Here is a 20504-nt window from a genome sequence, read left to right on the forward strand (position 1 = left end):
GACAAATGATTCATGACATGGTTGAGCTAGGAGAAGTAGAGACACAGAGTAGGCGAAGAAAGAGTGGTAGAGAGTAATAATTGTTTTTAATGAATGTCTGAGAGGGGGGTAAATGGAGCATTGTGATCCTAAATCTGTGTTGGTTGATTTCATTTGATTTGGGATAGAGACTTCAAGACCATCTCTACTATCCTCTGACTTTATTGATTTTGTCTTTAAGTCCCTGACTTTGGAATGTTTGTGCTATCAACCATATCCATATAGGTCAGCTGCCCTAAGCCTAAAATGTATGTAGTCAGGAGTGGGTGTTTTCCAAGCCTACAGACCATATTGTCTCCATTAGTCGTGCTGCTCTGTAAGCAATAAAAATGGTGTGTGTGTTGCCTACTTGGCTGCCTACTTGCTTTAGGTACAGTAACTGTGTTGCCTTCTACAGTATGCCAACAAATCTAGTGCACATTATCAAGAACAAAGCCTGAATATCAGACCTTCCATAGAAAGGTACCGGTTCTGATGCCTCTGTTGATTGGAGCTCGGGGCTAGCAACACCAGGGTTGTGGGCTCGATTCCAACACGAGCCACATATGCTGTGATTCGATTAAGTTAAAAGAGTCTGCTCCAATGACCACGAGTGGCCTTAGCAGTAGCACAGTGCAATCCATTCAACAGAACTCTAGTCTGATCTATTCCAGAGGAAGCCAGCGATTGCGACACTAAGAAGCTTGCTGCTGTCCCCCTTGGAGAGTGACACGTTGACACGTCTCCTCGGCTGACTCAGAGTCTCCACTGAGCCTATACAGGACAGTCATTTCCTGTGGTAGGGGCTCTTTAGCTGTTGGGCTCCACAGACAGACGTCATTCTACACATCATTAGACTTGGACATTCCCCTCCCATGCACCTCTCTGTAGACACAACCCTGATTGGAGCTGGAAAAAACAACACAATTAGGTGACGACAATAGGGCCGAGTGTAAGTTGACCTTTTATTGTAACACTTTACATTAAGTATACTGTACTTTGTAAAGGATTTATTTTAGTTTCTCTTCCCTCCTTTAATTCTTCCTCCTCTTCTTCCTCCTCCTCCTCCATTTGACATAGTACCCTCCTCCGTCCAAAAAAATGAAGAGAATGGTTTGGACACAAAAATAGACAAAGCTTCAGAAATATTCCTTGTATGTTTCAAAATGTAATTTTTCTTGCTTACACAGCAATCAGTGGATTTACAATAACTTCATATAGATGTTTCGYTGTCACCCTTCTTCGGTGTGTGTAACATGTTCCTAAAACGTCAGCGGGTTATAGCGTCTCCTCCTCCTCCTCCTCCTCTGCAGCCTGTTTTCCTGTGTAAATTCTATCAGGCCATGCTCTTAGTGAGTGTTCTACTAAAGCAAACAGGTGTTGCTAGGTAGAGGTGGAAACCACGTCAGATCTGCTCCTGTACTGTTTGCTCACAGCCAGGTGACAAGATGAGAAGAAGCCATGGCGCCCCTGAGAGGGCAAGCCTCCACATCCTGCCTCATCACTCTTGGCTCAATGTGTAGATTTAGTAAACTGTTTTATTTCCACATTTCTATTATGTTTTAGATGTGAATGATTCATTTCAAATTAATCTGTTTGCTATCATTTCAATTCCCTCTTAAATGTAGGTTGTTTGTTAGTGGTGGAACATGGAGGTCAATATACACTGAACTTAAATATAAATGCAAATTGTTTTGGTCCCTTATTTCTGAATAAGCTGAATAAGAGATCCCAGGCATTTTCCATACGCACAAAAATCTTAATTCTCTCAAATGTTGTGCACAAATTTGCTTGCATCCCTGTTAACGAGCATTTTTACATTGCCAAGATAATCCATCCACCTGACAGGTGTGGCATATATGAAGAAGGTCATTACACAGGTGCACCTTGTGTTGGGGACAATAAAAGGCCACTCTAAAATGTACAGTTTTGTCACACAACACAATGCCACAGATGTCTCAAGTTTTGAGGGAGCGTGAAATTGGCGTGCTGACTGCAGGAATGTCCACCAGYGCTGTTGCCAGACAATTGAATGTTAATTTCTCAACCATAATCTGCCTCCAACGTCATTTTAGAGAATTTGGTAGTATGTCCAACCTGACTCACAACCGCAGACCACGTGTACCCACGCCAGCCCAGCCCACCCCAGCACCATCACCTGCGGGATCYTCTGAGACCAACCACCCGGACAGCTGATGAAACTGTGGGTTTGCACAACCGAAAGATTTCTGCACAAACTGTCAGAAACAGTCTCAGGGAATCTTATCTACGTGCTCGTCGTCCTCACCAGTGTCTTGACCTGACTGCAGTTCAGGATCGTAACTGACTTCAGTTGTTCACCTTCGCTGGCCACTGGCATGCTGGAGAAGTGTGCTCTTCACAAATGAATCCCAATTTCAACTGTACCGGGCAAATGTAGCTCCAACATCGTTTTAGAGAATTTGGCAGTACATCCAACCGGCCTCACAACCACAGACCATATGTATGGAGTCGTGTGGGTGAGCGGTTTGCTGATGTTAGCATTGTGAACAGAGTGCCTCATGTTGGCGGTAGGGTTATGGTACSGCAGGCAAAAGCTACAGACAATGAGTACAATTCCATTTTATCAAAGAAAATTGGACTGCATAGAGATACCTTGACGAGGTCCTGAGGCCCATTGTCGTGCCATTCATCTGCRGCCATCACCTTATGTTTCAACATGATAATGCACGTCCCCATGTTGCAAGGATCTGTACACAATTCCTGGAAGCTGAAAACGTCCCAGTTCTTCCATGGCCTGCATGCTCACCAGACACGCCGCCCATTGAGCATGTTTGGGATGCTCTGGATCAACGTGTACGACAGCGTGTTCCAGTTCCCGACAATATCCAGCAACTTTGCACAGTCATTGAAGAGGAGTGTGACATTCCACAGAGTTCAATCAACAGCCTGATCAACTCTATGCGAAAGAGATGTGTCACGCTGCAATAGGCAAATGGTGGTCACACCAGATACTGACTGGTTTTCTGATCCCCGACCCTACCTTTTTTCAAGGTATCTGTGACCATCAAATGTATATCTGTATTCCCAGTCATGTGAAATCTTGAATGTGTCACACCCTGATCTGTTTCACCTGTCTTTGTGATTGTCTCCACCCCCCTCCAGGTGTCGGCCATCTTCCCCATTATCCCCTGTGTATTTATACCTGTGTTCTCTATTTGTCTGTTGCCAGATCGTCTTGTTTGTCAAGTCAACCAGCGTTTTGTTTCAGCTCTTGCTTTTCCCCAGTCTCTCTTTTTCTCGCCCTTCAGGTTTTGACCCTTGCCTGTCCTGTCTCCGAGSSCGCCTGTCTGACCACTCTGCCTGCCCCTGACCCTGTTCCTGCCTGCCGTCCTGTATCTTTGCCCCACCTCTGGATTACTGACCTCTGCCTGACCTGACCCTGAGCCTGCCTGCCCCTGTTGCTGTAATAAACATTGTTACTTCGACACAGTCTGCATCTGGACCTTACCTTCAAACGTGATAGTACGAACTGGCCATGACTAACCCAGCAGACCCAGGCCAGCTGCGCAACACCGTCTCCACCGAAGGAGCCACCATTGGTAGGCACGAGGAATTGCCCCTGGTGCACTGTTCAATTATTTAGCCAAATAAACAATAAAACTTTAAAGAAAATTTGAACATTTTCAAATAAAATTGTATTTGTCACATGCGCCGAATACAACAGGTGTAGACCTTACAGTGAAATGCTTACTTACAAGCCCTTAACCAATGATGCAGTTTTAAGAAAATATKCCAAAAATATAAATAAAAAAAATTAAGAGATAAGAAAAACAAATAATTAAAGAACAGCAGTAAATAACAATAGCGGGGCTATATACAGGGGGTACCGGTACAGAGTCAATGTGTCAATGTGTGGGGGCACCGGTGTCGAGGTAATTTAGATAATTATGTACATGCAGGTAGGGTTGTTAAAGGGGCTATGCATAGATAATAACAGAGAGTAGTAGCAGCGTGGGGGGTGCAAATAGTCTGGGTAGCCATTTGATTAGCTGTTCGGGAGTCTTATGGCTTGGGGGTAGAAGCTGTTGAGAAGCCTTTTGGACATAGACTTGGTGCTCCGGTACCGCTTGCCGTGCAAGAGCAGAGAGAACAGTCCATGACTAGGGTGGTTGGAGTCTTTGACGATTTTTAGGGCCTTCCTCTGACACCGCCTGGTATAGAGGTCCTGGATGGCAGGAAGCTTGGCCCCGGTGATGTACTGGGCCGTACGCACTACCCTCTGTAGTGCGGTCGGAGGCCGAGCAGTTGCCATACCAGGCAGTGATGCAACCCGTCAAGATGCTCTCGATTGTGCAGCTGTAAAATCTTTTGAGGATCTGAGGACCCATGCCAAATCTTTTCAGTCTACTGAGGGGGAATAGGTTTTGTCGTGCCCTCTTCACGACTATCTTGGTGTGCTTGGACAATGTTAGTTTGTTGTTGATGTGGACGCCACGGAACTTGAAGCTCTCAACCTACTCCACTACAGCCCCGTCGATGAGAACGGTGCATGCTCGGTCCTCTTTTTCCTGTAGTCCACAATCAACTGCTTTGTCTTGATCATGTTGAGGGAGAGGTTGTTGTCCTTGCACCACATGATCAGATCTCTGACCTCCTCCCTATAGGCTGTCTCATCGTTGTCGGTGATCAGGCCTACCACTGTTGTGTCATCAGCAAACTTAATGATGGTGTTAGAGTTGTGCCTGGGTGTGCAGTCATGAGGGAACAGGGAGTACAGGAGGGAACTGAGCAATGACACRCCTGAGGGGCCCCCGTGTTGAGGATCAGTGTGGCGGATGTGTTGTTACCTACCCTTACCACCAGGGGCGGCCTGTCAGGAAGTCTAGGATCCAGTTGCAGACGGAGCTGTTTCGTACCAGGGTCCTTAGCTTAGTGATGAGTTTTGAGGGCACTATGGTGTTGAACGCTGAGCTGTAGTCAATTAATAGCATTCTCACATAGGTGTTCCTTTTGTCCAGGTGGGAAAGGGCAGTGTGGAGTGCAATCGAGATTGCATCATCTGTGGATCTGTTGGTGCTATATGCAAATTGGAGTGGGTCTAGGGTTTCTGGGATAATGGTGTTGATGTGAGCCATGACCAGCTTTTCAAAGCATTTCATGGCTATAGACGTAAGTGCTACAGGTCGGTAGTCATTTAGGCAGGTTACCTTAGTGTTCTTGGGCACAGGCACTATGGTGGTCTGCTTAAAACATGTGGGTATTACAGACTCGGACAGGGAGAGGTTGAAAATGTCAGTGAAGACACTTGCCAGTTGGTCAGCGCATGCTCGCAGTACACGTCCTGGTAATCCGTCTGGCCCAGCGGCCTTGTGAATGTTGACCTGTTTAAAGGTCTTACTCACATCGGCTGCGGAGAGCGTGATCACACAGTCTTCCGGAACAGTTGATGCTCTCATGCATGTTTCAGTGTTACTTGCCTCGAATCGAGCATAGAAGTTATTTAGCTCATTTGGTAGGCTCGTGTCACTGGGCAGCTCTCGGCTGTGCTTCTCTTTGTAGTCTGTAATAGTTTGCAAGCCCTGCCACATCCGACGGGTGTCAGAGCCGGTGTAGCATGATTCGATTTTAGTCCTGTATTGACGCTTTGCCTTTATGATGGCTCTCTTGAAGTCATAGCGCAATTTCTTATAAGCTTCTGGGTTAGAGTCCCGCTCCTTGAAAGCGGCAGCTCTACCCTTTAGCTGAGTGCGAATGTTGCCTGTAATCCATGGTTTCTGGTTGGGGTATGTACGTACAGTCCCTGTGGGGACGACGTCCTCGATGCACTTATTGATAAAGCCAGTGACTGATGTGGTGAACTCCTCAAAGCCATCGGAAGAATCATATTCCATTCTGTGCTAGCAAAACAGTCCTGTAGTTTAGCATCTGCTTCATCTGACCACTTTTTTATAGACCAAGTCACTGGTGCTTCCTGCTTTAATTGTTGCTTGTAAGCAGGAATCAGGAGGATAGAGTTATGGTCAGATTTGCCAAATGGGGGCGAGGGAGAGCTTTGTACGCGTCTCTGTGTGTGGAGTAGAGGTGGTCTAGAATTTTTTTTACCTCTGGTTGCACATTTAACATGTTGATAGAAATTCGTTAAAACTGATTTAAGTTTCCCTGCATTACAGTCACCGGCCACTAGGAACGCCGCCTCTGGATGAGCGTTTTCCTGTTTGCTTATGGCAGAATACAGCTCATTTAGTGCGGTTTTAGTTTCAACCTCGCTCTGTGTTGGTATATAGANTTAGTTTCAACCTCGCTCTGTGTTGGTATATAGACAGCTACYAAAAAAACYGATGAAAACTCTCTGSGTAAATAGTGAGGTCTGCAGCTTATCATAASATACTCCACCTCAGGCAAGCAAAACTTTGAGACTTCCTTAGATATCATGCACCAACTGTTGTTTACATAAATGCATAGGCCCCCGCCCCGTATCTTACCAGAGYCTGCTGTTCTGTTCCCACTGCCCTCACTGGCTTTCATGCGTTTCAAATGTGAGCTTGTCCGAGCAAWATGTCGGACTCGACAGTTGCTATCCATTGGAGTGCTGCGATTGGTTGCCCAAAATTCCGGGACAGGGCTTACCGATGGGTCAATTAATTTAGCTGCTCGAGAAGGCAAGATAACTCTTCTCAAACYCACAATTGCATGTCAAAGAAGGGAAACACAACATCAAAAAGGACACTTAGTTTTAATACAACCAAGTGAGTTTGTCGCTATGGTCATCAAAGCCAACCTGGACTCAGGGGTAGATYTAACATAGTAAATGTAAATCSGGAACATTCCAATTAGTATGATATGTTACGTTTCGTWTGGTATYTATTAATTTGTGGATGTCCATCATCCATTTCATATGATTTGTTTCAAATTAAAATGTGTATGTATTTAAGTTAAGCATTGCAATTCGTACAATATGTTACGGATTGCAATTTGTACAGTATGTTATGAATTTTCAAAACGTATGATATGTTACAAATTCAAATGTATTGTTGCTAACATTAACTAGGTGGCTAACATTAGCTAGGGGTTAGGGATTAAGGTTAGGGTTAAGGTTAGGGTTAGGAGTTAGGTTAAAGGGTAATGTTAGGGTTATAGGAAGGGTTAGCAAAGTAGCTAAAAAGTAGTAAGTACTAGCAAAGTTGCTAAAATGCTAAAGTTGTCTGTGATGAGATTTGAACATGCAACGTTTAGGTTGCTAGATGTTCGCGTTATATATATTTTGCGTAAGTAACGTGCTGTCTTGTGCAACATATCATACCAATTTACATTTACTATGTTACGTCTAGTCTATGAGACCAGGTTGTCAAAGCACACAACACACTCCTTGCTTTGATGGGAGGGCATGGCATTAGCATTAATTATGTTTGAGAGCATATTATAAGTGGGCCGGATTTCAATTAAACCAATTTTCGCCATTGTGGCTGGATGATGCATTGTGACATTAGTGTAGGTGGTTTAGGTTATGCCTATTCATGAGTTTATTTGAGCCCTTAAAGGTCCTGAACAGTCATTCTGAAAGTACTTTTTCTCTCATGGCTAACTACCAAGAAGGTTGAAAAAACAGGCTGAGTGGGCGGGGAGCTTATATTCATGAGCTTGCCTTGACTGACAGCTCTGTGAAATGCCTATGTCAAGCAACTTGGATGCAGTGAGCAGTGTTGCAGTAAAACCATCTCATGGTAATTTGGTGATACATGAAGCAACTGAAACATTGAAATTGCATCAATGATATATATTTTTTTCATTTAGATCTCTCGTTTGGCATGTCTCTTGTGATGCGTTTCACAGCAGCACTGACGGATGTGTTGACTTGACAAGTGTGTCAGAGTTTTCAATAACCCTTCCCCCCTTTTGTTCCATGCTGTCTGAAACACCTAGRTAGCCAGTAACTAGTTAACACCAGACACAGATGAAAGGGGAAACATATAGTATCTTTGCCATAGGCGAATAGGGTAAACTTTTAATTATATCTTCTGACACCCTACAGTCAAATTCCAAATAACATACACTACTTAGTCTACAAAATACTAATAGACTACTTAGGCTACTTCCTTAGCCTATTCTTATCATAAGTCTCGGCTATATAATAGGCATGTGCCCCCAAAAAATGCATTATCATTCAGTATCATAAACATAGGCCTAGTATTAGGTTGTATGCCCTTTAAGCCCTATGCCCTATTATACAGGCTGTTATACACTGAGTATACACAATCTACAATCCATGTCTCAATTGTCTCAAGGCTTAAAAATCCTTCTTTAAGCTGTCTCCTCCCCTTCATCTACACTGATTGTAATGGATTTAACAAGTAACATCAGTAACGGATCATAGCTTTCACCTGGATTCACCTGGTCAGTCTGTCATGAAAGAGCAGGTGTTCTTAAAGTGTTGTATACTGAGTGTATTAAGATGATAATATATGACCTAAATTCAAAGCACACAGTAAATATCTATTTCAATCATCCATGTTTTTCACCGAGAATCATTTGCCCATCTGAAACCACTTGCTTGCTTTCACCTTGTCCTCACCCAAAGAGCTGTCCAATGCGGTGGTGCTGAAACAGCGTCTACACTCCCGTGACGTGCGCTGCATAAATGCGTCACCACAGTGAGCTCTCCTGCGGGGGGCATGTAACAGATACACTTGAAGACAATCGTCAATCTGAGGTATTGAAATTAAGTCGTGCCATTATCTTACACATCTCAAAGACCCACACAGTATACTGCAATGCTAAAATACTATAGTGCCTATATTTGCCTATTCTTGCCCTTGCATTTTCCTTGCACAATAACAACAACAAATCATAGAGATAACGCAATAATAACATGATCATGAAGTTRGGGCGTGCTTCAGATGATGGTCTACTTGGCTGACGTAGGCTATGGTTAGGCTCTGCACAGACATGTTTGGRGCACATACATTACTCTTATAGTAACCTAGTATTAATTCTTATACTGCAAACTTGAATAAWAAAATCGAGGGATATTTTTAGATGTAACTTTTCCCTCTGACGCTCCTTCTCCCCGCCTGTCTCTCTCAGGACTCAAGCATAGACCCTATCCCAGGTATAGACTCGTTGACGTCAGAGACCCTTCGTGATTTGACGTGTAAACATTCTCGTCCCCTTCCAGGGTTTACTCTCCGCTTGCTTTCCTTGATGGTTCAATAAGACAATAACGCCGTGACAGGTCCTCTCATTCCCACCAAACACTTTGAAGGAAAAAAGACACGWACCAAGGGGAACCAACATACATTTATTTATTTAATATTACTTACATTTTCGTTTTGAATTGTCTTATATGCTTTCTAAGAGCATCAATCTAGTCGTATTTTCTCTGAGATGGAAATGAGATGTCGCCCAACAACGGTAATGTGCTGTGCTTTTGTGGTGCTGTTCTCCATCGCTCGTTCCGTGGATGCTTCATTCGGGGACAGACAGTACCTCAACGAATGGGCGGTGGAGATTCCGGGAGGACCGGACGCCGCCAGGTCCATCGCCAAAGAACTGGACTACCGACTAGTCCGCCAGGTATGTTAGCGCCACAGRAACGCCCCGAGACCACGTTAATCCTCGAGTACTATTGGAACTGTGTACTTCTCTCTTTACGCTATACAATTAATGTTACATTTGGCTCAGGGAATATCCATGTCTTGGCCTCAGTAGCCTATTCAGTTTTGTTTAATAAATTATTCAGTTGGTTGTATTAATACATAGCTGTTGAAAGCTGATGGAGGGCGCCACGGCAGCCTTGTTGCTGATGTTGTAGCCTGTACAACATCCTTACTGAACTTCTGCTTCAGCCAAGATTAAAACACGACAACTATAGTGATTGGTGTATTCTGTCAATCATCTTCATTATTCTGGTCAGAGTGAMCAGGGAAATTCAATTGTGTAACCTATGAAATTTCCATTACTGTCTTTTTTACCATCAGTGTATTCGGTATCACTGTTACTTTATATTAAGTAAATTGATATCATCAATCAAAAACAAAGAATTTAGTCTATCAGTGTATTTGGYCAAAATATACATATTTTAAGACTTGTTCTTTTGAACAAGTTCATTTTGTACTGTATACTGTATATAGCCCCCTTCTGTAAATATGTCTATCGCCAATGTTGTAATTCACTGTCTACCTTGTCCAAATCATTAGGCCTGTACACCCCCTGATGAGCTCTCTATAGTCCACTCAGAGGAACCTAGCTTTCTAGGTCAACAACCTGTGTATTATCAATATAATAGGCCTGAACTGTGGCTTAGAATAACATATAGGTTAGGCCTAAATAATTTATGCAATTTCAGTTTTATTTTATTTTCCCCCTTGTCCAAAGCACCCTCTAGTGGCCTCATGGGTYGAATGTTTTTWATATTTTTTATAATTACATAATGATTTTTTTTTTTATGAACACAGAAAATCTGGTGTTTCTATGTCAAACGGTTTTGTTATATTTCAGTCTACTGTGATGTACATCAAGTCTAATATTGGGATGCAAACTCAAAATGTAATATATTTCAACTCTATATCTGACATGGTACAGGTGTCTTCTTTTTTMTGTGTGTTAGGCATATACTTTTGTTTCAAACTAGATTTATTTAAGAATACCAAGAAACACTCTGTGTGACCCTGATTTAAAAGGTAAACAGTAATATCTGTGATTGATTCATTATTTGCACATTTGCACAATTTGTGTGATATCGTGACAAACACCTGTAGATTCAGTGGGTTCAGCTGTGTTAACCTTGCTTTCTGAGGAAATTGCTGAACAAAGCCTGCTGTAAATACAGTCAGGTCCGATATTATTTGCACCCTTTATAAAGATGAGCAAAAAAAAGACTATAAAATAAATAATACAAATACTGAGCTCTAAAAAAAGTGAAAATTATATTATTGTATACTAATACAATTGCTCAGAGAAAGAGATTTTATCAAGTTATTTTTTTTTAAATCTCCAAAATATAGGGGTGAGAATCATTGGCAACCTTACTTTCAAACCTCCAGCACCCTCCTCTTTTACATTTTTTTTTTTTTAACTTGGCAAGTCAGTAACGATCAACTTCTTTCAACAATGAAAGCCTACTGGGAAACAGTGGGTTAACTGCATTGTTCAGGGGCAGAACAACAGATTTTTACCTTATCAGCTCAGGGATTCGATCCAGCAACCTTTTGGGTACTGGCCCAACACTCTAACCACTAGGCTACCTGCCACCCTTATGAGGATAGCAACACTGAGTRTTTTTCTAAAAAGTTTTATGAGATTGGAGAACATATTGGGAGGGATCATAGACCATTCCTCCATACAGAATCTTGCCAGATCCTTGATATCCTTATTCTGCCCTTCTGGACTGCCCTCTTTCTTCAATTAAAACCACAGGTTTTCAATGGGGTTCAAGTCCGGAGACTGAGATGGTCATTGCAAAATGTTGTGATCAATTAACCATTTCTTTGTGGATTTTAATGTGCGTTTGGGGTTATTTTCTTACTGGAAGATCTACTTGTGGCCAAGTTTCAGCCTCCTTGCAGAAGCAACCAGGTTTTGGTGTGCTGCAGCTGCTGGGTGCTTGGTAAAGTTCATCATGCCAAGTACCAATGCCATTTAGAAAACTCCAGCTGACATGAAAATAAAGCTCTCTGGTTATGCATACCAGAAAACGTAAGCTTATGCAGAAAAGTACCTCATACCTACTGTAAAATATGGTGGTGGATCTTTGATGTTATGGGTCTATTTTGCCTCCACTGGTCCTGGTGCCCTTGTTAAGYTCACCGGTACCATGAACTCTACCAAGTACCAGGACATTTTAGCCAAAAACCTGGTTCCCATTTTTTTTTTTGCATACAATATTATATAGCTCAATATTTTCATTATTTATTTTATACAGTCTTTTTTGCTCATCTTATCAAGGTTGCCAATCATTTGGAACCTGACTGTATAAGTAACAAGGAAACTGGCACGCCTATTGTGGTATCTGCCTTCCAGTCACATAAATATAATAATATAATGTCAACATCCACCGATGTTTGAGAACGATCTAAGGTAGCCTATTGATTTAACAAGCTGTTCAAGACATTCAAAGTGAGATGTCCTGACTGGTGTAATATGACGCAAGGCTTGTATGGTGATGCCAAAGGATGCCAAAGGAAAATGTCCATCCTGGATGGACAATAAGGTTCWATTCTTCGATTCTCTTCTATAATTAAAAATGATTGCATTAATAATTACATGCAGTCCTATGTTAGGGGATTGACAGGAAAAMGTTAATTGTGTCACACCACTGCTGTGAAATATTCAATAACCCACCACTCTCCTCGTCTGCAGATTGGGACGCTAGAAAACCATTACTTGTTCAAACACCAGACTCATCCTAGCAGGACGAAACGAAGTGCCGATCACATCACCAAACGCCTGTCTGAGGATGATCGGGTAAACAATCCTATATCTGTAACATTGTCTCTGGCTGTGTTTGAAATGGTACCCTATTTCCTATTTAGTGCTCTACTTTTGACCAAAACACTTGTGCGTGTGCGTGTGCATTAGCAACGTGAACAAAATMACAGTATAAACATAAGTAATTGACAGATTTTTTGGCCTGTGTGGTCCAGCGGTTATAGCTGCAAAACCCGGCACGCAAGTATGCCAGAGTCAGCATACGTTTGAATCCGGCCCACTGCCCTTTGACTCTAGCCTGGGTGCCAGTCTGTTTCTGTTATCTTGCCAACTACTTATGGGATTGTCATGCCAACGACAATGCCTTGGCTTGACAATGACAATGCAGCAGGCAAAAGCACAAACAGATCTGAGACCAGGCGACTTTGAGTCCGCCTCCCCTCTATCTTCRCATTTCTCCAACTGTACTATCGCTTTAATGAAGCTCAATAAATATGAAATGAATGGGACTGCCCCACCCCTTATAGAAATGTTGATTGATTCTCTCATCTCGTTGGGTGTTCAGGTATCGTGGGCGGAGCAACAGTATGAGAAGCAGCGCAGTAAGCGGGCGTCGCTGGGATCATGCCGGGACTGTCCAGTGGACAAGCTGTTCGATGACCCCATGTGGAACCAGCAGTGGTACCTGGTATGTCCTGAAGAGCCACACATTCCCTTATCTCTCGCATAGGCTAAGTCATACCCAGTTGGTGGTTGGGTATGTTGTTGTTTTAAGGTTGTTTTTTGGTTGTCTGGTGGTCCATGTGGTGTTTTGGTTATTTTGGTTGTCATGGTGGCTAWTAACTGATGCCACAATGTTTAGAATTCAAACCCTACATACACAGCAATCAAACATGTGTTTTCTAACACTAGGTTGGGTGTTTATGTTATTTATGGTTATTTGGTTCTCATGGTGGCCAATAGCTGGTGCCAGAATTGAAGTCCTACATAAACTGTAGAAYATGTGTTTTCTGACCCGACCATCAGTTCAGATCCAGCTGGTGTCTTCTGCTGCCTTCTGTTTGGCCTGCTTCACAAACACAARCKTAGCCTGGTCCCAGATCTGTTTGTGCTGTCTTGCCAATTCCTAATGGTCATAGTCATTAGGTATTGGCAAGACAGCACAAACAGATCTGGGACTGGGCTAACACAATCCCAGAGCCTTCTGAGATTCAGCGCTGGACAGCTCCCCAATGCTGAGTGTGTCACAGAGTGGAGACTTTGCCTTCACAACCCTTTTGGATGTACAGTCATACATATTGTTTAGTGATGAGCTTGCAGGTCTTGTATTAGGGGGTTGAATATATGTTGTGGGTTAGTTTATATCAAAATTAGCACCTGTCAAAATGAAAGGAAAACGTTATATGTGCGAGGAATACTGTGTGTGTGTGTGTGTGTGTGTGTGCGTGCACATGTGTTTCATAGCAAGAGAGGATGAGACAAATATCTTCAGCGATCACGCATGAATATGTATGGGAAACTCGAGAAATGTGAGACAATAGGTTTTTACTCTGTGATAAGCAAATGAATTAGTAATCATCCAAAATCCCAGGCAAAGGACCCATTTGTTGAATTGAACATGCTGGCCTGGTAGGCGATTGTAAGGGAAATCAACTTTCTCCAACCTTAATCCAGTGGAACGGAATAGGCTGTCACGCATTAAGGCCCAATTTAGCAGTTATTTTAGCCCATTGAAACCAAGCCAGTGGATGATAGTGTCACAGCTGTGTATTCCCTACCGGATACATTACAGACAGCACATTCACTTTGTCCTGTGTTCAGGATTAACCTACGGTAGTCCAATTGGACTCCTATTCCATGTCATTAGTGATTGATGGATTTCTTTCATCGGTTATGTTTCGATAGCTTCCAATAATAGCATTTTAGCAATTATTGTGAGAGTGGAGAGAGCAGTTTGTCATGGTTGATTCAAAGTACTTGGTCATTTTTTAAAAGCATTGCTTCCTAAATAGTAAGCCGTTTGGGTATGCTGAAATAGAACATTCTATAGTATGTGAAATGTCAAAGATTGTGTATGTTTATGTTTAGATGCCAGGATGTCYTACTAATRTCGGCTTTTTATCTAGTGCGAATTCGCTACATGCTACTGAGGAAGATAATTGTKTTTTCAGACCCACCTGTGTTTGACAACAGGCCTAGCTAATAACCAGCTGATAATCAGACAAGGGGATTGAATACCAAAATGAACGAATGGCGGTAAACAAAGCAATTGCGCATTAGATGACACATTCTCAGTATGGGTGAGCCTACTATGTTGATACGTGTTACTTACTGCATYTATTTTRACTAAACAGTATGTTCTAAGTAGTATGATTAATACATAGTATGTCATTTTAGTAAGTAGTAGGCAGACATATTTCYGACACAGCCATTGAGTCATTGTTTCAAATGTCTTAATTAGTTTTCCAGTCAACACCTGTTATTTCAAAGATAGGACGTGTGTGTGTGTGTCTGTATGRTTACATGCGTCAGTGTGTGTATTTTATCTGCTCTTTCCATTTTCCCTGAACTTGATGTTATGAGTCACTCATTACAGGKAATAAGGAAATAAATCGAGATGGACCCTTTTTACTTATCTTGGCTGATGATCCTAATTGAATTGGTCATGAAGTGCTCTCATTTACTGTATGTCAGTAAACGGCCATGGCTGACAAACCCCTACACCCGCCCACTCACWTGTGACAGCACTCTGATTGGCCTCGGGTGGCCCTAGGGACTGTCAGTCAGGGACATCAAATAGGCAAGAAGCAACGAGACAATGTCAATGCTTTTTTTTCTTGCATTTCTTCTACGACGGCTTTATCTTTAGGAGGGCCTCTACCCGACTATAGATCAGTAGATATATAGAAAGAAAGATAGAAAGAAAGCAGTAGTAATAACCAAAAAAATGGAGATGTGAGGGAGGGCTGGGTGGGAGGACATAAAAGGAGGGATAGAGGAAGAGAGATAAAGCTAATGACGGATAGCAGCAATGAGACCGTAGTTATTGAGAGTATAGAGTGATCGTGAGTGGAAAGGAGGGGGAAATGAGTGCGTAGAGAGGTAGAGGGATGGAGGGAGGGAGGAAGAAGAGGACATGGACAGAGGTATGGAGGTACTGATGGACAGCAGAAACGAAGGGAGGTTGAGTTAGGGGCAGAAGGCAGTGAGGGAGYAAGACAAAATTGAGAGAGGGAGCGATGGAGAGAGTGATGTGGAGAGAGYAAAGATGGAGGGAGAGATAGTCACTGCGTGCAGGGAGAGTGTCTCTTTGAGCCCCAGGAGTGGGTGACTGCCTGATAAAGCAATCAAAGGAGTGACTCATAATAGATTGAGATTCCTCCCTCCGTCATGGGCTGTGTGTGTGTGTGTGTGTGTGTGTGTGTGTGTGTGTGTGTGTGGTGTGTGTGTGTGGTGTGTGTGTGTGTGTGTGTGTGTGTGTGTGTGTGTGTGTGTGTGTGTGTGTGTGTGTCTGTGTGCGTCTGTGTGCGTGCATGTGTCTGTGTGGTGTTGTGTATGTGGTATATGCGTGCGTGCATGCTGATCTCAGGTCTCAGTTTGTGCACGTAAGCGCATGTGAATGCCGATGTGTTTGTTTACCGCAAGTGTCCATTCTAAATGTATGCTTGTGCGTGCGAGCTGGGTTGTTTGGAGACCACAGTTTATGTGCCAGTCAATAGATGAGTCATCCAATAAGATACCAAGACAGAGGAGCTACAGAAGCCATCAATAGGACTGCACAGCTCGATTTCTGATATCTCCGATATGCTGCCACATTCATACTTATATTATACTTATCTTATATTTCACTGTTTTGTCAACCGTCCCTGTAGCAGAAACGTATGGTGTGGCATCTGTGTGGATGGATGAATAGGATGGTTTTAAAGATCATTCAAAACAGAGACAGTCTCCCACAACCACCCCGATCCCTTCACTTCCTCCAGTAGCCAGAGAGAAACAGAGAAAGGGGGAGCTAAAGAGGAGAGAGAGAGGGTAGATGGGTGAGAGAGAGAGAAGAATTTGGGAGGAAATGGAGCAAGAGAGAYAGAGAAACAGAAAGACAGGGTCCAAAAGAGAGAGCAAGATGGAGAGACGGGGGAGAGAGGGAGCAAGAGAGAAGCGAAAAAGAGGGCGAGAGAGGGAGAAAGGAGAAAGGATACAAAGAGAGAGAGAGTGGCGTTCTGCAGAGTCTGTGCATAATGCGGAAGCAGAGCAGCTCCAAAATGTTCCTAGTCTTTTTTTGTCCTGTCTCCTGCTCTGAATCATCCCATCTGCCCTGAGGGAGACTGCTGCTAGCACAGCACTGCTGTACTGTTACTCCCCACTGATAGCCAATTAACACTAGTTGGGCGCCTCACACATATGCACACTCATTACATGCATTAAAGGGACCACTGATTATTAGATAGAGGATTGGTGACAGAGGTGACAGAGGCTTAGCCTTGCACTATGACACATAATCATGACATATTATCATTTTATTACACATCGCAAGATTCGCAACCTTAGCACGGTCTTCAGTGAACCACTTATATAAATTATTTAGTTCTGGGCTGAAATATTAGTRTGAACACTCTACATAACAAGGTTTTCTTATGCCTACCGTAAGCGGTCAAGAGAGCTAGGACAAAGAAAGCAACATATTGATAATGAATTGCTAAAGGTCAATGTGGGACATGACTGTCTCCATTAGCGAAGGTGGAGCTAGTGTAGCCAGATGGCCGTCTTAGGTTGACCTTTCTCCATTTTTTTCATAATACTTGATTTTCACAGAGGCAATTTAGYTGAAGTACCTCATTCCTTAATTGGTAAAATGCCTTTTTTTCCAGTTTCAGTATAGGTGTGCTACTTCCTGTATGTAAATCCAGTGCCAATGGCATGCGTATGTCAATGAGCTTATAAGCTCTATGAACACWGTATATATATATATGCTTTATGAWTAGGGTTCAATAGTTCAACAATTGTCATGAAAACCGCTCTCTCTCCTTCTCTTCCAGCTTATATGACCTTAATGTATGCTTTAATGCTATATGTACTGTATACTTGATTAAATTACAAATAACTAAAACTACTCTCCCATCTCCTCCTCCTCCTCCTCCTCCTCCTCTTCCTCCCCTGTGTCGGCCATTCCAGCAAGACACTCGGACGTCGTCCTCCCTGCCCAAGCTGGACCTCCACGTAATTCCTGTGTGGAAGAAAGGGATCACAGGGAAAGGAGTGGTCATCACCGTGCTGGATGACGGTCTGGAGTGGAACCACACCGACATCTACCCCAACTACGTAAATCCACATTTCCATGGCAACAGAAATCACTAAGGGAGACCGTTCCCATAGCAACATCGGTGACACTTACACAGCCATCCATGAAGCACTAATAAGCAGTAATAAATTGCAATATGATAGGTGGTGATGACGGTTGTAAGCGTGCATAGATTATAGAACTGGAAATCAATAATAGGTGGAATTATTATGGTCCTGGATTATTTTTTTGTGGTTGTGTTGACAGGAACTACAGTATAGGAGGCAAACAGTTCTTTCTATCACAAGGCATTGGGAGACAGCTCTAGGGTCTTTCTAGAGAGGTAGATTGAGAGGTAGATTGAGAGGTAGACGAGCGAGAGAAGAGAGAGAAGAGAGAGAGAGAGAGAGATGAGAGAGAGAAGAGAGACGAGAGAGAGAGAGAGAGAGAGAGAGAGAGAGAGAGAGAGAGAGAGAGAGAGAGAGAGGAGAGAGAGAGCGAGAGAGAGAGAGAGAGAGAGAGAGAGAGAGAGAGAGAGAAGAGAGGAGTATGACAACAAGGCTGATAGAATCGACTCTGACTATAGTTAGCGCCGACTGTGATTAATCAAAGGGAAGATGCTTATCCTCCTCACTCAAAGTCTCGAAGCAGACTTGTTTCAGTGATTCTGATGCAGTGTAGGTATAAAAGTGCAGCCTGACCTCAGAGCCATACGAAACATACTATACACATTTTTCTGCATCGCCAAGACTTATGATATGTACTAATCGTCTAGTTACTTTAGACAGAAACAAAAGTAGGTAGGTAGGTTCGGGGAGGATGGGTGGCATATAGCTCGAACCGACTAGCGATCCAAAGGTTGCATCGAGTCGCGCAGGGGACACTGTAGCATTTAGCATTTTAGCATTTTCCCAACCTTAACCAATCTCCTAGCCTTTTACGTAAATTCCCCAAACCTTTGACATTTTAGTTCTTCTAACATTTTACGTTCATTATCCCAACCTTTGTCGTTAGTTCTTCTAAGCACAACCTAAATTCTCCCCATAATTCTCTTTGTTGCCATAATAAAACAAGCAACCTGGTCTCAGAGAAAGACGTATCATACTATACTATAGATGTGTGATACTAGACATTAGGGTATTCAACTTTTACCCTACGAGGTCCGGAGCCTGCTGGTTTTCTGTTATGCCAGATAATTAATTGCATCCACCTGGTGTCCCAGGTCTAAATCAGTCCCTGATTAGAGGGAAACTGGCTTCGAGGTCCAGAATTGWGTTTGAGGGTTATACATCCTGCTAACTCGTATGATATGGTACAATCATTATTCCATTCGCAATATAACCTAACGTAACATGAGATATCATACTCAATGGCGGGAGCAAATATACATATGAAATCCTATGAATTGCCCTGAGACCACATTGAAAAGMGAATTTTAATTAATTAGATGCATTCAAAATGTATGGATAAGATTGTGTGTGGTTCAGACACTCAGCTTTACTGCAGAAAATATTGAGACGTCTTATTCAGTTTCTCCAACCGTGTAGCAATAAACCTTTCAGACGAAGACATATTGACAAATGTTCGATTTTCCCCTTTCTCAAAAAGAATGGCTTTGTTTCAGCCCTAAATAATTTCCTCCCCAGTCCTCTTGTCTGGTGTTCAACCATCCATGTAATTTACGGTCCCTCTCAGTGACAGGTCCTCGGTGCGGTCACCTAAGTGGGTTAAGTGGGTTGACAGATTGGGTTCTGGAGCGTATGGTGATTTTCCCTTCTCTCTCTCTTTCTTCTCCAGGACGCAGCAGCCAGCTACGATTTCAATGACAACGACCCTGACCCCTTCCCCAGATACGACTCCACCAATGAGAACAAGTAAATTGTCTATTTATTTTAGGGATATGCCTGCTATCATGGTGTTTTTGTGACATATGGAAGAAGTGTGTAGCATTTTTCACACACATTTGTCTCTTTTCAAGTCCTCACTTGTATATTCATTATTTACATGCATAGGCCTATTACTTATATGGGCTATGTAGCATAGTAGCCAATAAAAATGATCTTGACATCCAGTACTAATGGAGAATACATGTTCCTCATTGTTCAAGTCCCATGCAGTCTGGTGACCACTATATAACCCATGTAATCCTGTTCCTAGTTACAGCATCCTCACTGTCGATTACACAACTAGATAAGAAGGGGAGCAGCCAGCTATCCTGCTAGGCTTACAGGAACACTCTGACACACTCAGGTCACACTCGCTGGAAATGGGCATATCTGGCACACACAGATGGAGCTGTTGATGTAACAGCAGTCATATTTTTTTAAAGATTTCTCGCAGATTCCCAAGGAATTTATAGATTTACAGTTTTTCTACATTTAACGTAAAATACAGTATTTATTGTACTACATACAGTGAGTATAGAAAGTCACCACCCCCTTTCAAAATGTTCACCTTTTGTTGCCTTACAGCCTGAAATGAAAACACATAAAATCAGACTTTTTTCGGCTTTATTTACACACAGCAACCCACAATATCCAAATAAAAAAAATGTAAACTTTGAATATAAATTACAATGAAAACAGTAAAATACCCTATTTAGATAAGTGAACACCCCCCTGAGTTAATACTTTGTGGAACCACCTTTTGCTTGAATTACAGCCATGAGTCTCTTTGAATATGTCTCTACTAACTTTGCACACCTAGACTGTGCAATATTTGCCTATTCTTCCTTGCAGAATTGTTCAAGCTCAGTCAAATTGCATGGTGACCGCTCATGGACTGCACTCTTTAAGTCATTCCA

General features: G+C 42.7%; 1 protein-coding gene across 1 annotated transcript in view; it reads left to right on the forward strand.

The window, feature by feature from the left end:
• Positions 1 to 9179: 9179 nt before the first annotated feature.
• LOC111962632 (neuroendocrine convertase 1-like) overlaps positions 9180 to 20504 on the forward strand; it is a 32886-nt gene continuing 21561 nt past the window's right edge. The window contains exons 1-5 of the mRNA XM_023985867.2: positions 9180 to 9570; positions 12355 to 12459; positions 12989 to 13111; positions 17596 to 17742; positions 19499 to 19575. Coding sequence (XP_023841635.1) covers positions 9382 to 9570; positions 12355 to 12459; positions 12989 to 13111; positions 17596 to 17742; positions 19499 to 19575 — 641 coding nt within the window. The 5' untranslated portion in view covers positions 9180 to 9381. The remainder of the gene's footprint in view (positions 9571 to 12354; positions 12460 to 12988; positions 13112 to 17595; positions 17743 to 19498; positions 19576 to 20504) is intronic.

Source organism: Salvelinus sp. IW2-2015, linkage group LG1 (genome assembly GCF_002910315.2).
Source record: "Salvelinus sp. IW2-2015 linkage group LG1, ASM291031v2, whole genome shotgun sequence".
Classification (NCBI taxonomy): domain Eukaryota; kingdom Metazoa; phylum Chordata; class Actinopteri; order Salmoniformes; family Salmonidae; genus Salvelinus; species Salvelinus sp. IW2-2015.